Source organism: Colossoma macropomum, unplaced genomic scaffold, assembly GCF_904425465.1.
Source record: "Colossoma macropomum unplaced genomic scaffold, Colossoma_macropomum, whole genome shotgun sequence".
Taxonomy (NCBI): domain Eukaryota; kingdom Metazoa; phylum Chordata; class Actinopteri; order Characiformes; family Serrasalmidae; genus Colossoma; species Colossoma macropomum.
The window spans coordinates 28,803,255-28,820,875 of NW_023494788.1; the positions used below are offsets into that span (position 1 = coordinate 28,803,255).

The following is a 17,621-nucleotide window of genomic DNA, read 5'->3' on the forward strand; positions in this document are numbered from 1 at the left end:
CGAATGCTTTCAGTGCACCCAAGCTTGTGATTGTCACCAGAAGAACCATAGATTTGTAAGATCAATCAAACAATAGACAATTACTCCTGGGTTATCGCAGCAGTAAATTTTAATAAAAAAACATTTTTGGAAAGCAGACAATGTAGGCCCAAATTATCTTGCACCTCAGGCAGTGTGTTTTGACAGGGACTCCATATAATTACAACTAATTACTGGTCAAGGGACGCGGTTTGTCAAAACTGTGACAGAAATAATATTGAGGGTCAGTCATGCCAAAGGACCTCTTTTTCTGCAGTTTAAAAGATAATCAGTTATGGCAGTGGAAACAATAGCACATGAATGTAGCTGTTGGGAAGGCCTGCTTCTCAGCAGCTAATGAGGGGCACATCTGTCAGATTAATTGCCATGGTTGGAGAGAAATAGTAAAAATATTCTTCTTTACATTGCAACAACATCATAAATGTCTTTATCTCAGCAAAAAAGTGGGCGACGTACACGACGTACCATGCAAATACATCATATTTAAGTGATGCTGAAGTCATGATTGTTTGCTTCCGGGGTTGTAGTGTTAATGATTATGGAGGGTCAGAGGTATGGAGGATCAATGGAAGTGGCTCTACCCATGCTGGTGGGACACTGTCCTGGGTCTTTTACAATCAAGTGGGCGAGAAGTTATCAGCTATGCCTTGCTGACCAGAGAGGTCTGAGGTTCAGCCTTATCTCAGGCAGCCAGAGAGCGGGGGTGTTTCCTCTGTTGGTGACGCATGACTCAGCCCTTCCTGTCATGCTGCTGCTTCCTCTCTGGCCTCTACTCTCATTAATCCAATTGTTGCTCTCCTCAGAAGGTTGCCGTGTAGTCTTTTGTTGTCTTCAAGAACTGAGGCAGGCAGTTCAACACGCTGGGCCTAAACACAGTGAGGCAGAAAAAAAAAACAAAAAAAAGAAAACTGAGGTATTTCTATGTGCCCTTGAAAGCTTGGGGTCAATGGCGAAAGGCAAACAATCTTGAGTGGCATCAGTTAAAAGAGCTGTTTTTTTCCAATACTTTCTTCTGGTTGGTTGTAAAGGAAAAAGCTATTTTCTGACTGCTCCTCAGTGAAAACACAGGGAAAATGCCCCCTCTGAAACTCCATGGCTGCATGCCCTGGTATTTCCTCATGTGCGTCCTGCCATGATGTTCAAAGGCAAAGGCGTCCTTTCTTCAACTCCTGTTCTTAGAGGTTGTAGGTTTCTGCAGCCAAACCAGAAACTAAGTAACTAGGTGTGTCTGACTGATGCGCTTTTCAAGTGGATTTTGCATAATACTTGCCAAAAAGTCAGCAAGCATATAACTTATAGAACAGGAACAAGCTTGACTTGGAAATCCTTTGATCAACCTTGTTTTGCAACGACCTGTTTTGTGTCAATTAGATCCCTTTCTTTTTTCTTTTAGGTGCATGAATTACACTCGTCCAGTCCCTGTCCAAGACAACTCCATATATTCATCTAACTTTGTTAATGAAGTCTTAATCAGCACCGAGCTGTTAAAAGGCAAAAATAAGGTGAGTACAATAAATTGATTTCATTGTGCTTACACCAGAAGGTGGACAGTATGACAATATTTTATCGTATTGAGCTAAATTATGTCATATGCCACAATAAGCTTTTCTGAGCACATTGTGGATATCAGTACACTAAATAACTGCATGTTTTCTTACGAAGTGAGTTTAAATGATGCACAAAAACTGTTGTATTTATAGTTTTAGATAGTATTCCAACTTAAAAACTAAATATCATCATACATATTATCTATTGTTATGCCTTCAAGTATTGTAATATTGCTTTTTTGCCATATCGCCCACCCCTACTTACAGCTATTGCTTATTTTTCCAATCAAATGAGTAGCAAATTGATCACAAAGAACACAATGAATACACATATAAGGAAGTCTAACTAACAGTTCCCTTTGTGAGTGGAAACAGTGCATTTACATAATACATACATACTGCCAGGAATGGCTTGTTATTTGGACTAATAATGATCCAGTTGATCTGCTTCAATTTAGCAGAAAGTAACTGTGACTGATTTTGACCTTGAAATGTTTACTTGTAAAGAGGAGCTGAATTCAGAGCCAAAGAGGGGAGCAAATCTAAATCAGATGTACCATACTACACAATCATATGGAACGCCAAGGGAGAAAAGTAGACCTTCTAAACTACAGCAAATAAAAGATTTTGGTGTTTTAGAGCACAACTTTGTAAAATTTTCATGAATTTGTTTGAGACATAACTTTGCTTTTAGATTGTATGCACCAATATGACTCATGACCACAGTTTATTAGGTGACATAGAAAGTTCAGAACATTTGTGTGTGTATGTGCTTCAGTACACATTGATCTAACAGCCTCAGCTTATTTAACTCTACATAAAACCTGTCAATCACCATGTAATGGAAAACAGGCTAGTTAATAGGGCAGTTGTAGCAAGAGTCAGCCTCTATTGCAGACATATCAGTCTATCTGCATGAACCTTCTCAGGCCACTATCCTCAAAACAGACCAACTGTCCAAGCCAAAGCTATCCAAGTGCTGTGTTAGCTCTACTTTTGAGGTGTCCCTGCATTACAGTATGTTTTCATCACAATCTGGGTGATCCTTCACTGTAACACATTACCCTTTCTTAAAACCATGAGTTAGGGGAAATCCATTGGGCCTTGTTTCAAATTATACCTCAACATACAATATTAACTAAGAGCACATTCAAGTATATTACATTGTGGTTAATGCTAGTTAATGCAAAGTCTGCCACTCTTTTCCACTATGTATTGACTGCTCCCTTGCTTGTATTGCCAAGACACCCTCTGAACAGGAAAGACAGAAATATCCCTGGGGACCTTGTTACCCAAACTTTTTTCCACTAAACTTAACGAAGCACATGCTTTTGTAAGTAGCAGTCATCTATTCTTGATTTGCAGCCCTGTGTGGAAGTCTTAGACTGCCTGAGAAAATTCTAAAAAAGGGGAGAAAAAGTAAAGGAAAAACCTGAATAGATGAGTGTAAAAACATAACGAGTGTAGATGCTAGACAGGTGTGCTGCATGATACAGTTAGGCAGTAAACATCTTACTGTGCTCTGTAGCATGTGTAAAATGCTGAGCAGTACTAGCTGACCTTGATTTTGGATCCAGATGGCAAGAGGAAAGATTGAAAAGACTTTGAAAGAGGGCTACTTATTGGGGCATGGATAGCAGGAGCTTCAGTCACAAACACTGCTGTCTTTCAGTTGGAACAGTGACTAAAGTAAACTGTATTTGGATCACTTTAGATTTAAAGAAAGATATCAGTTAACAGGGTTAGAAATTGTGGTCGAAAGTGCAAAATCAATGACCTTGATGCTTGTGCATCATTGTGATATGTAAGGAAAAATGGGATCAGCTGTTCCTCATGTGGCTGAGAATGTCAATGCAGGACGTGATCAGACTGTGTTAGCAAGGACAGTCTGTCGACAGGTTGCAGTGCATAAACCCCTCAGTACAAAGATGAATGGACATTTGAGAGTTTAGTGGTGATATGATCAGATAAGTCATCCTTCATCATATTCTCAAAAAAAGGACGAGTGCATATATGGCATACATCAAGAGAATGTTACAGGCCTAAAAGCCTGACCCCTACAGTGAGGGGGTGTGTTGGCTCTGTGATGATGTAGGGGGCATTTTGCTGGCATGGTTTGAGTCGACTTGTCCCCTTACAGGGAAAGGTCACTGCAAAAGAGACTTTTGCACAGTGCTGTTTGTAGAATTCCTCTACATTTGATCTATAGTTCACTCAGGACTGTTAACTCGATGAGTCAAATAAGAGCTAAATGAAGCAAACCATCAAAGCAAATTTCAAAGTACCATAAGATAATGACTTATAAATGAACCAAAATCAGCGGTTTCCAAAACACTATTCCTTCTAATTATGATAAAGATTTAAGATTATTTTCCGTCATTCTTATGATGTGATATAATCTCAGACTGTGAATATCATACACACTTTTCCTGAAGTGAGAGCTCATAAATTTAGATGGATGTCATGTTTACTAGCTCTTGTGGCTAAAAAGCTGGTGCTTTATGAGAGTAAGACTCAGAGGTCAGTGATAACAATGACCAGTTAAAAAAGGTTGAGATTTGTTTAGAGTGAATTCCTTTCTGTCACCTCACATAAATTCCCCTGCCCTCAACAACAGGCTGGTAAGAGTCTGCTTCAGACTGTGGCCCGGAGCCATAGATGAAAAGAAGGAGGGGACTTGGCGGGACATAACAGCCGGCAGTGAGAGGGGGAAAGTGGGGGTCACTCCAAAATGCCTGGCTAGGCTGTGGCCCTGGCACTGAATTCTTTTGGATATATTTAGTGATATGTGTCCATGTAGCTCTAAGAACTTTCCTTCAACACAATACCATGCAAATACCATATGAAGCTGCTAACATCTCAATTTCTATAATGAACATATGGGCTCACCCTAAAACAACATCTGTTGGATACAGATTACTTTGTAAGATTGTAAGCTTTCTTGGACCTTTTTCTGGTCTTCTGGAGCCAAATTGATGCAGAGGAAATCCTCAGTGCTCAGGCCTGGAATCTTACTGTTCCAGTCTTTGCACTTGGTGAACTGACTGACAAAAAAAATACCTGAAAGTACACCATTTGTTTCTAGCCAAAGTTGTTTTTTCCTGGATGTCATATGTAACAGGTCTAAATAGTCTGGGAATGGCAGGAACTTAACATTGAAAAACTGGGTGTGACGCACTCGAAGCACCTTACCTTTGAAGTGAAGGCTGCATGTTTGATGCAATAGCTCTGAAAACAGATTGCATTTGGAAACAGACAGCAGAACTCTCTCATTTGGTCCCTTGCCAAAAATCGGCCTTATTATTATGTCTACTACGGCTGTTAAATGGGTTCCACTTGAATGGTGACGGATCAAGTGTGGCATTGTAAAAGTGCATCAGGAAATGACATGGAACCCAGGCCCTCATTCTCTGCTGGGCACTCAGCAGTGCATTTGGCCTTAAAAACTCCAGATGTATCCTTTTATTAATGTGAAGACTGGCGAGTGGAAAAAGGCCAGGTTCAAATTAGACCTATGACCCACCTGTTAGCCTTTAACTAATGAGCTTCAAGTTTCTACCACCTGCTGAACCTTCAAAAACAACATTTCATATTACGAGTCTGCTATTTCAGTTTGCAGGGGCTACTATGTTACTTTGCCTTTAGAAATACCTTGCAAAAATGTGTGGAAGTGGAAAGATATTCTAAGCATATGCTGTTTTCACACAGACCATAAGCACCTTGGTTGTGACAGCTAATGTGTCCGGAGTCTACCACTGCAAAGCCTTCAACATGGTGGGAGAGCGGACCATGCCGATTCATTTCTACGTGGATGGTAAGTGAGATGTGCCATGTGTAATGAGGGGTTCTAAGACTAATAATCACCTCTTTGCAACAGGCACAGGTGTCATTCCAAAGCTTTGCCTTGCTGTGTTTTATGAGTATGGCTAGGCGTACTGTAACACACAGTCATGTGGTTCATATTGACCTACACATATGTAATGAGTTGCTTACAACACCTAGGAATGCCCACCCTGGATTGTGCCATAAGGAGAGCAGAGTAGGGGGCATTAATTGGAACCAAGTCACTGGGCAGCATGGCAGACTGGAGCAAAGAATAGGCAAAACACATCCGCTGCCATATGGCACTGTGTAAAGTGTCTAAACTGCCTGAACTGTGCTGTTGGCAGAGCAGCTTTTTTCTCTTGTCCCAGTGGCCCTGCTCCAACATGAATCATTTTTATACGCAGCTGACCAGGTTCTAATGTTCCTGAGTCGAAAAAACCTATTTAGTGGGTTATGTAATCGAGAGTTTCAGCTGAATCTGTGCCCTAGAACAGAACAATGAGAGAAAATAAAAGCCTTAACATTCACAGACCTGTCGGCGACTCCGCACTTCCATTCTTCACTCCAATAAGAAGTCTTAGGATGAGGACACACAAATGAGCTTAAAAATAGTTCAGTTAAAAATTCTAATGTTGCTAACAGTGAGTGAAAGTGTCATCATGTAGCTTTGTGCCAGTGACATCATGCTAATTTGCAGCTACTAGCTTCCAGTCGCTGTTAGCCACATAAGCATAAGTGGTTGAGCTACTCCTTTCAGGGGTTAAGCAGAACATAGACCTTTCTGGTCATTACATAATCACCTAATTTATTTCAATATGAAATTGTTTGAACTGATCACAGTTGTTTGAGTTAATTGCAATCATTTTCCACAGTTGTTAGCTTTCACAGTCGCAACAAACACAATGTGAATTGGATGTGTTTTAATCAGTTGGGTTGAGCCAAACGCATAAAAATAAAAGAAAGCAGAAAACGCACTAATTGAGAAGTTCTAGCTTCTGACTGGAGCACCTTTAGTGGGCAGCAGTGAGTAATGTTTGTTTTTTTGAGCTTCAGCTCTGTGTGTTGTCTGTTAACAGCTGCTAAGTATTGACAGCTAAGAAGCAAGATAGATTATCAGACAATCTGGCCATTTTAGGCTTATACTTCAATGGTTACATACAATGGACAAAAAAGACAAATTGTTAATTGCAGTTATGATATGGCAATTAATTGTCAGCTAAAATGTCATGATTGTGACAGACCTAGCAGAATGTGTGTTGAACAAGCAGAGAGGGCTGACAGAGAGAGAAGTGAGCTAAAAAAAGGCCAACTAAAGCAGTGAAAGCACCAAGGTGGCATGGCTGCAGATGGCAGGTCGCAGGGGACCTGAGGAGAGAATATGATGGCTCTAAGAATGTGCTGCGCTACTGCAGAGGTGGGGATGATTCTGAGTGCAGGAATGCTGGTGAGAGAGACTGAATTGTAATAACAGCTGTCTTCTCTTACGGAACACTGCGAATAAACAAGTGTGTTCCAGCTCCCCCGAGGCACGGCCTCAGCCTGGTTCCTATTGTAGCCGCTTCAGGTCGGCCGTCACTGCCGCCATCCGCCAGCAACGTGCTTCCAATTAGTAGTGATGAAACAGGAAATAACTGCAAATTTGACATTCCTGGCTCAGTAATGTGCAACTTTGTGTTCTTTGGCATGGGCCAAAGTAGGACCCATTCTATTAACAGCCCCTTTGAGATTGTCTCCAATAGTTTCAGGGTATTTACTGGCCAGAAATGATACTGTCACATATTTTCAGCCGTCTAAAATACAGAGGAAAGATTAACCCTTTGAAGTCATACTTGTCAGCCATAACAGAAGTATATTAATTATTCTTCACTCATAACTCATTGAAACTATCAACTTTCTTTTAGTGTTAGTGAGTAGAAATGAATATTTTAACTGTCCAAAAAAACAGTCCTTAACATTGTGTGAAAATTTCATGATGAAATAATAGAATAATAGAAATGCTCCCAAATCACTTGAATAAAACCTCTTTACATTAACATACAATAAAAATCAAGAACATGTTTGCCTTCTTCTACATGTGTGTTATATGCAATTATGTTTTTCTTATGATTTCAATTAGATTCAAAGCAATAGGTCTTGTGATGCACATAGAAAAAATCATGCTTTACATTTTTCCTATGTTTCTGCATTTCTAATGTAAAGCCAGAAGTTCAGACCCAAACCTACCAATTCACTAATGTAAATCAAGTGTAAATGTCATTGATTGCATGTTTCTTTCCAAAATATGTAATTCATTTTGTAATTATGTAATATATATGTAATACACTTAAACATTTTGTATTTGTAATGGCATTGCCATTCAGATAGAGATGGCAAGACACTACTTTTTATTTTCCAGTACAGATACCTATGCTGAAACCGTCAATCTTGAGGTGCTACTGATCCGAAATTTTTCCTTAAAAACTATTGAGCTTTAAAATTAGCTAGTTTTTATTTAAGTACTTTACTTAAGATGAGCATCTGAAGTACGCTGTCTCAAACTTCTTAAACACTTAATTTCCCCACTTGAAGAAATACACAACTAAGAACATCACATCACACAATGTGAGAGTGTGGAATTTCCGGCTAGATTACAGGATCAGATCAGATTATTTCCATTTTTTCCTGCGATACTTGATGCATTTTCTGAACTTGACAGTAAACTCTTATTGTCTTCTAGATCAAGCCCAGCCTTTTGAGGTTGAGCCCTTGTCAGTCATTGAAGGAGATGATGTCACTCTAACTTGCCGGGGCACTCGATTTCTCTATGATCGGCTAAGGTGGTACGACCCGCAGAATCAGCCTGTCTACGATGACAACTTTACACAGCAGGTCGGTCGTTATTCCGTCTCTCTATCACTCAGACTGAAGGACGTCTCCAGAAGTCAGAACACAAACTATCAGTGCCGGGCAACCTACCTCAGCTCCAAAAAAGAGGTCAACACAACTTCGACTTTAATAATTGATGGTGAGTTCATTTTACCAAGCCTTGAGAAAATACAGCATCTTTCTTCATATGTTGTTTCTTCATTCATTCAGCCTATTTCACAGTTATGGCATTTCCATTTTCTGGTATGAGATCCGTTCAGTTTTAAAACATATGAGACATGAACTTTTTGCATTTGGCATGCTGTGGGCTCACAGATGAGTGTGCTTATTGTATAACTCTGCTTTGATTTGCGCAGAGAGGAGAGTTCCTAAGTTGAAGCAGAACTTGACCAATCAGGATGTGAACAGCAGCAGCACTCTGACACTGGCTTGTCTGGCCTATGGTGTTCCACCTCCTTTAATCACATGGTACAAAGACAAGGTTCCTGTCACTGAAGGACCAGGTGAAGCGGCATGGCTGTTTTTATGTTTTTAAATATCACATGTATCTTCACCACGTTCAAAATTGAGGAATCAGTTTCTTTTAGTGTAAATGATTTGTATGTCTACTTTCAGTACATTCACTCTGTATTTTATAGAAGTAAACTAATCACAGATAATCCAATCAAAATTTAGGAATTACCCTTAGAGATGACGGGGTCCTGATCATCCAGAGGGTGAAGAAAGAGGATGAGGGAATGTATGAGTGTCAGGCCACCAACGCTGATGGAGTGGCAACCTCTAGTGCAATCATCACTGTACTGGGTGAGTAACAAATCAGCTGACCTTCACCTTCTTCCTGTTTCTTGTAACAAGCCTTTTGAATTACAGTACAGCTGTGGCATCGGCCTGCGCTATTTAGCAAGGCTCATGTATTACACGTTAGACAGTAGCAACCCACAAATTACTTTAAATACTTTCAGCCAGACATCATGGTGCGTGACAAATTTAAGTCCCATCAGAGCTTTTTCTCTAGACTCTCATGAGTTCAACAGGACAAATAGTTTTAGCCAAACTTCGATATTTAAGCTATCCCATGAGATGGAAGCTGATGTTACTAGGAATGCCATGCAAATTCCAGGGCAATTTTTATGACAAAGAGTTCAGAGAGGGTCTCCTCACATGGGAGCTGACCTCTGTGCTGTCTGCGAGAAGCTCCTCTAATGACTGGCAGGGTTACTTCTTAAAGGAGCACAGGGCTTGAAACTTAAAACATGCAGAGGGAAGACAAATGATCAATTACGGTGCTCAGTCCAGCTCGTTACCATGACAGCACAGACTTCTCTCTGACTTCGTCCCTTCAAATAGTCCCTTTCTGGTAGACTGTTCCTAACATTCCTCTCCATTTTCTTAGTGGCAAAAGCTTCTTTGCAAAACAGAGTGAATGAATTTGGGATATTTGTGTGTCTGCATGAAGCTCAGCCAAAGTCTCTCATTCATGCAGAGCAGGGAGTGTGTTTTGATTGCTTCACCCGTTTTTTTTCTCCTTTTGAGAGAATTGAAATTCCTAATGGCTTAGGGGGTATGCTGACTGTTGGAATTTTTGCAGTGAATCGCTGAGCGCTGAGTATGCGATAAATAGTATGCTATGCATAACTTAAATTAACATCGCACAAACAATGCCATATGTCCTCACGTCCAACACGTATACAAAATGTCAGTAAAAGAGAAATGTTGGTAATGTCAACTGACTTTCAGAATGTCTCAGAAGAGCTGCTGTCTTAAAAATAGCTGCTTGACCATGGGAACATTTTATGTGACTTCAGGTGATGAAGGCAAACCAAATATCGAGGTGATCATCCTGGTGTGCACTGGAGCTGCTGCCACCTTTCTGTGGATCATGCTGATTCTCTTCATCCGCAAACTGAGAAAGGTAAAAACTGCAATACTATTTCAAATCTCAGTTCTAGTGTTCAGCTCTGGGGTTGCCAGATTCTCTAGTGTTGGCAAAGTCTGCTGACTTTTGCAGGAAATTGCTTTCATTTCTCAATTTGACTACTAATATCCTATAATAGATGTGGTTAGTCATGCTACGCCTTTTTTGAATTTCTCTTTAACTGAGTGAGCAGTTTTAAATTATGGGTGGATTATTTCTGATCTGTGTCTCAATCTGTGTCTCAATCTGTGTGACTGTACATATTCAGTTATATATAAATAATTTCAGTTGCTAAATAATATATAATTGGATATATAATCCAAGCTGATAATATACTAATATAAACTACTTTTAAATAACTGATAGATGATAGATGAGGGCTGCATGTGTTTTTCATAATTTATTTAAAGTTTTAAATAAATGAGACCTTGGTCTCAGTGGGTTACCCCTGACAAATAAATATACGATGATGATAATGATGATGAGGAGGAGGAGGAGGAGGAGGAGGAGAACATACATACCTAATAAAATTTAACACTATAGCAAAACCTGACAGTTCTACTTTAGAATGAGACTACCCTTAAAGGGTTCATAAATGATTACTTTAATAGTTATTAATAAGGTCCTAAAACCTTTGCAAATAACTTAGAAGCAGTTACAACGCATGAATTAAAAGGGAAACATTGGTCCTGTTGTTTGTCTTATAGTGATTCCACTTTCATTCATACTGTTAAATCTCTTGTCTTTTTGATTACTTGTCTTATATTCATCTTCATCAGTCAGCACCTGTCAGCTTTATCAGGAGTGTTAGAACTCCTTATTGCTATGGCCTAACTCTTTTTAAACCACTCATAATGTTTTTAAATCATTTAGACCATTCATAAAGTGGTCCCATCTTTACAATGAAAAATAACATACCATCATGAACACTTTTCACTTTTTCACTTTTCTGCCTCAATCTAGCCAAGTTCTGCAGATTTAAAGACAGGCTACCTGTCCATCATCATGGATCCAGAGCAGATGCCCCTCGATGAGCAGTGTGATCGTCTGCCTTATGACAGCAGCAAATGGGAGTTCCCTAGAGATCGCCTCAGACTGGGTGAGCTCTATGCTTCTCCACTATTCATTCAAATTAAAACACCAACCTCTACACAAATAAGAGCACAAATATCGCAAGCAGAAATATTGCATTGACTAGGCCTCAGTACCTGAACGACATGCATCAGGTATTTCTCTGTCTTTTCGACTGAAAGTATTGTGCCATTATTTATCAGTGACCTGTCCCTGTCGTCCAGTCTTAACTACTCCATAAATTCCCTGTGGAGGGTCAGCCAAGTGGTTCCAAGCTCAGCAGGTTGTTTTAATTACAGCCCCATATCTCCCCTGACGGAGCAACCATCCTGATTTATGAGCCTCAAGGCACACTGGCAAACTCATGGCTCTCTTCCTTTCTCTTTTTTTTAAATAGGTAAAACTCTGGGCCATGGTGCTTTTGGAAAGGTTGTGGAAGCTTCTGCCTTTGGCATAGACAAGCTCTCTACATGCAAAACAGTTGCTGTTAAAATGTTGAAAGGTGAGAAATATTGTCTTCTTTATGTCATATTTTTCCTTTTTTCCTATATGTGTATGTGTACTCATGTTATTTACCATTTTCTCAAGTGTCAGCATACATAAACTATTTTGATTTATGCCTTAGGCCAGACCTATGAACTTTTATGTTATCTTATCATCTTATTTCATTTAATCTGTCCAAATTAATGACAAGCACTGCACCATTGTTTTAATGTTAGATATAAAGCAAAGAAAATGGTAGATCATTTTTCTTGCATGAAATATTTCACATCAAGATAGATACAGGCACAATTAGCAGCTGTGCTAGAGTTATTGCATGTAGAGGTTCCAGCTGAGGACCCAAATGTCCTATTAAGGATGATAGTCCGCAGTTATGAAATTTTGGCTCTCCAGGATGACACAAGGTTCAAAAGTGTAAAGTGTATATCTGCAAGTACTCATGTACACATTCACTAATTAACCTCAAGCACATGTTTTTGAGATTATGTGATTATGTGAACCCAGTCCAGTGAGGTTGCATCTCCACTTTGGATTTATGAATATGTTTTTATTACAGCATTCCAAAACACAAAGGTGAATAATACAGAATTTAGAAAGCTCTAGGAATTCTTTGTCGGGTGTACCCCAAGAAGAGTACACGTAACAACATTGCAGGGCAGTTGCTTAATGAATCAAACTAAAACAAATGTTTTAGCTTTAGTGAGACAGTATCCGCCTGAGGTTGTCTTGGTCAAAATACCCCCCCCCCCTTAATGTTTAGCCAGCAGCTTGTGGAGAGAGATCGGCCGCTGGGAAGAGTGATGAGCGCTGCTCCAATGGTAGTGTTGTATGATGATGATAAATCAGGGCACTCTGGATTCGTAATTCCATTGGTGTCATATTATCAATCCTCCCTAGGCATTAATCATCAAGAGAGAAAGAGAGACTAGCTGAATGTCGGTTTCATGTATCCTGGGTCATTTTCTAATGAAAAGCAGCACACTTCCCTAAATGCCTGTGTATTATGAAACTGCACTGCCTGTACTTCTTTGCTTGAAAATGTTCTGATCAGCATGGTAATAGTTCATTTTTGGGCAAATAAAACAACAATAAAAAAAATAAAACCTGTTAAAACAAATGTTTTAACCTGTTAAAACTATAAAGAAGAGGAAGCCTCACTTTTACAGCTGCCTTAATCTACTCCAATGTGAACAGTTGTAAAATTCCTCTGACTGGATGCTTCTGAGAAGTGGCATCAGTTGTGTTTGAGTTACTACTGAGCGGTGAACATAGCTCTTGTGTGTCACTTTGATGGAGTTAAGCTGTAGGAAGCCTGACATGTTAAGAAAAACAGCCTCTCTCTGTGACTCCAAGACCTCTAAGGGTCATCAGGATGGCATGCATGACCCACGTACATAGTGATCTTAGTTTATTTTCAAGCATAAAGCTCTCTTTCATGGTCCCCTTACACAGCCATCCTGTATTTATAGAAAGTCCCATTTCCAGCCAAAAAAAAGATAACAGTTTTAAAAGCAGCTTATGGTAGTTAAACGCAGTTTTTTGGGAGTTAAACACAGCTATGTGTTTGCTTTTAGAGCATGCAGTGCGTATAGGCTCATGTCCAGGCCTAACAGCCAGCAATGCATTTTTCCATGGCATCTTTCCAGCTGTTTAAGATGTTCCCTCTTGTCCCTCTATCTCCTTTCCTCATGTGCAACAGGCGGAGCTACAAATAATGAATGGAGGGCGCTTATGTCTGAACTGAAAATACTGATCCATATTGGGCACCATCTCAATGTGGTCAATCTGCTGGGAGCTTGCACTAAGCAAGGAGGTGAGAATAACAGGACTACTTTTCACAACCCACAAATCTGACGTATTTGTCGGAGGAAGCTTAAAGTGTATGTTCTCATTATTTACCATTTTCTCATTTCAGGTCCACTGATGATAATAGTGGAGTACTGCAAGTATGGAAACCTTTCCAATTACTTGAGGAGCAGGCGAGGAGACTTTGTTGTGTATAAGGTATGTAGGATGTGACCTTTGATGAATCAGTAAGAGTCAGAATCACTTTATTTCCCACTATGTGTCAAGTAGAGAAATTTATTTTTGGAAACTGCTGAGAGTGGAAACTGCTTGTGCTGACAAGAACACAAAGTGAATTTCAGAGTTGCACTGGATAAATACACAAGGCACAGGGGAGAACAGAACACAGTCATATCAACCTTGTCATTTGTTTAATTTTTTTCACATCAAACGTGAAATGATGATGAATTTTTACACTATTTTCTTCAAAGACGGCCAAAGATGCCATTAGGAAAAAGTCACTGACTAGCACATATTTCTTTTTTGAAGTTAATGAGAGGAGCTGATTAGATCGGATATTGCTGCAGCATGCCCTTGTTAATAAAGTATTTATACTAACTCAACATTATTAAATATGCCATTCTTCACCGGTTTATTTCTTGCACGGATAGTCACAAAAATACCAAGAATATATGAGTAAGTATAAAAGTTTAATTCCAAAGTGCAGTATATCCATTTCTAGCAGTTTTTTATGTAGAGTTTTTGAAAAGAATAACAGCTGATGATAATGGAAAATGTATTTTGTTTTTCTAATATAAGTGGTATTACTCATAATATAGCATCGATATTTCTTGTATGTGTAAAGCTGACTCCAAACAAAAATTCTTAATGCATCTCAGAACAAACTGCTGCATATCTGCTGCACCCATAAGGGCTCCTGATATTACACATTTCACAATAGATGATAACAGGGTGTCTGAGGGTCCTTAAAAATTCTTTATTTGTCTGAAATTACATTTTACAAATTAAAAGCCTTAATAAGTATTAAATTGTCTTACGTGTTCTTGGATTTTAGGAGACAGATAGATTTTAGAGTACAGAATTTGTTGTTTAGGAGAAAAAAAAAATAAAAAACAGTTGACATCATTTAATGCGTTTAATAATACACGGTCGCTCACATGATGCAGCGGCGTGCATTAAACTAAACCTCAAACTTAAATCCTACCTGCTGTTGAGCTTACACACACAGAGAAGTATGTTTGGTATATCATCACTGCAAAAAGTACATTTGAAGTGGCATTAAAACATCTTTAAAAAACTTCAGGATGGCTGTAGACACTCTGATTCTCTTTATTCCTCAGTCTCAAGACGGCAAGACGCTGCACTCAGGCTCAGGCTGTGATCTGAGTGAGTTGATCAAGCGCAGACTGGAGAGCGTGGCCAGTACAGGAAGCTCAGCCAGTTCGGGCTTCATCGAAGATAAGAGCTACTGTGACTCGGAGGAAGAGGAGGAAGGTAGCGGCTGAGTGTCTTCCTTCCCCCCTCTATCCCCCCTCCCCCCTCCCCCCATCTCACCTCCGCCCCACCCTCCTCCTCTGCCTGTTTTTCTGTTCTCAATCTGATAGGAAACTTCCTCTGAAATTCATAAATAAAATCAATATTTAGTGCACGCCACTGTCACCCATGGTGCCTGGAGCTTATTTTTTCTATTTCCTGCCCGAGCATTCCTGGTACACTGGGTCGTGTTGTCCTTTGCCTGTTATTTCTGGTTTGATAAACTGTTTACTCAGGTGGGACACTGAAAGGGTCCCACCCGCAGTCCCTCCTCCTTAACCCCCCACCTCCCACCCAAGGATCATTGACGAGCTGCACGTTTCAGGCATCTAAAAATAGGGGACAGAATTTTTTTTTTCTCAGATGCTGTTAGGAAGCATCTGAGGAAAACAAGACAGTTTCAAAGACAAACATACAGGCTTAGCTGGGAATGTTCCTCTTCTGCAAATCATTGATGAATAGGCAGAGCCTGAAAAGAACATATTTCTTAAGTTTCAGACTGAAGTGTTGCTGTAGTGACTAGTTTCTTATTTATTTCTGATTGTGTTTGACTTTTTTCTCTTTTTATCCAGAGCAAGAAGACTTGTATAAGAGAGTGCTCACTCTAGAGGACTTAATTTGCTACAGCTTTCAAGTGGCCAAAGGCATGGAGTTCTTGGCGTCACGAAAAGTAAGACCTTGGCTAAATTACTGCCAATTGCTGTACAAACAGTTTAGGATTCCAAATCACACTATGTGTGTTTAATGCTGTATTTCTTTCGTGCATATATAAATCCAGAGTGTTGAATTTACTGTTACAGTGTTCAATTTATTGTGTCCAATTGGACTTTAGTGAACACTGTAGCTGTTAATTCAATGCAGAGAAGTTTTCTGCTTGTTATTCTTTCTTATTTATCTCAGTTCTTCTTTTTATTTGCATTGAGAGACGTTTCTAAGGACAAGAAGCAAAAAACAATAACAAATCAGGACAAAATTATTGATAAACAGAGATTTTTCAGTATTCAAACCATGAGTAAGTTATATATTCTGACAGTTTCCATTTGTGTCAGAAGAGGTGAGAAAGTCTTAAGGCGTTTTCATGCTTTAAGTTTTACAGACCAACACATTAACATTAATGCTGTGTTTCCCATCAGCATTAGCTAATGCTTGCTCCTGTATCTTGTTTGTTCATTTTAATGCTCAGAGCACCACTGCAACTTCTTGTGCTGTTTGTTGAACATTTTTTAGTAGAATGAGTAATGCAGTGTCTGTTTCTTTAAGACACACTGGCTGAAAGAAAAGTGATAATTATGTTGCTCTTACTACTTAGTGGGTCCATTGCACTTTCTTGTTGCATTCTCAGCACATTGAACTTGATGTGAAGGTTTCAGTGCGTTAATTTATTGAAAATCGATTCAGTGTTCAGAGACCTTACAATGCCTAAACATTAAACTATAACTGTTTTGGACAAAAAGCACTGCACAGAATTCCCATGCATACAAATTGGAAAGAAAAATTAATTATGAATTTATAAGCATTCCTAGCCCTACATATTACTTTCTTTCTTATATAGATATATATATGATCTGTACACACATATGGATGGGACTTATCAGCACAGGTGTAACATGGGGGTTGGAGTGTGGGGTTGAGTAGGGTGTGAAGTATCTCACGTCATTGCGCCTATGATGACAGTTTCACACAGTCACATCAGCTGCTCCACATTATCACACCTTTGCTCCATGTGTTTCCAATGGCATTGCGCCACATGGTTCATATAAAGACAAGAAATATGTGCTTCTATAAGACCCATTCCCTTCACAGATGAAGTGTCTGAATTTGAAACATGTTATAGATCAAGCATTCAGTCTGATGCCTCTCTTTTTTCCTCCAGTGTATTCACCGCGATTTGGCAGCACGAAATATCCTGTTGTCTGAAAACAATGTTGTGAAGATATGCGATTTCGGACTCGCGAGAGACGTGTATAAGGACCCAGACTATGTCCGTAAAGGAGATGTAAGTGTGGAGTATAACTTTCTGAATCGTGCTATAGACAAAATACCATATTATGTTTATATTGCTACATATTATGACTTTGATATGCTTTACAATATGCTAGAAACACACTGATCAACCCTTGATGCGATGAGGTTGGTGTGCATAGTTATTGAGAAAAATGACTTACATTGGATCTTCATCCCAGCACCCAAAGAACGTCTGTGATTGGTCAGGATTCTCATTGCATATTAGTATTGCATTATCAGCATTGCGAAGCATCAATATTGTGATCACAATAGCATCTCTATCCTCTAGGTTATGCATTTACTGTCTGTCCATGGTTACAGTGTGCACTTTTCCCTACCAGAGGTATTAATAAAAAATGCACTTAACTTGATGGACAAGCACAATAACAGCCTCAGCCTGGAACATGTACAGTGATTTTGCTAATGCCAAGAGAGTCTGGCATGCGCTCAGTCATTTTTCAACATTTGACAATATTGTCTATATTGTTCTATTCATAGTATGTTTGCTTGTGGTT

General features: G+C 39.4%; 1 protein-coding gene across 1 annotated transcript in view; it reads left to right on the forward strand.

Annotated features, from left to right (window-relative positions):
* Nucleotides 1-17,621, forward strand: part of kdrl (kinase insert domain receptor like) — a 59,206-nt gene that overhangs the window by 23,687 nt on the left and 17,898 nt on the right. The window contains exons 11-23 of the mRNA XM_036569068.1: nt 1,433-1,541; nt 5,295-5,400; nt 8,128-8,415; nt 8,633-8,779; nt 8,952-9,080; nt 10,082-10,188; nt 11,155-11,290; nt 11,660-11,764; nt 13,463-13,576; nt 13,679-13,767; nt 14,910-15,063; nt 15,675-15,772; nt 16,976-17,098. Coding sequence (XP_036424961.1) covers nt 1,433-1,541; nt 5,295-5,400; nt 8,128-8,415; nt 8,633-8,779; nt 8,952-9,080; nt 10,082-10,188; nt 11,155-11,290; nt 11,660-11,764; nt 13,463-13,576; nt 13,679-13,767; nt 14,910-15,063; nt 15,675-15,772; nt 16,976-17,098 — 1,705 coding nt within the window. The remainder of the gene's footprint in view (nt 1-1,432; nt 1,542-5,294; nt 5,401-8,127; nt 8,416-8,632; nt 8,780-8,951; nt 9,081-10,081; nt 10,189-11,154; nt 11,291-11,659; nt 11,765-13,462; nt 13,577-13,678; nt 13,768-14,909; nt 15,064-15,674; nt 15,773-16,975; nt 17,099-17,621) is intronic.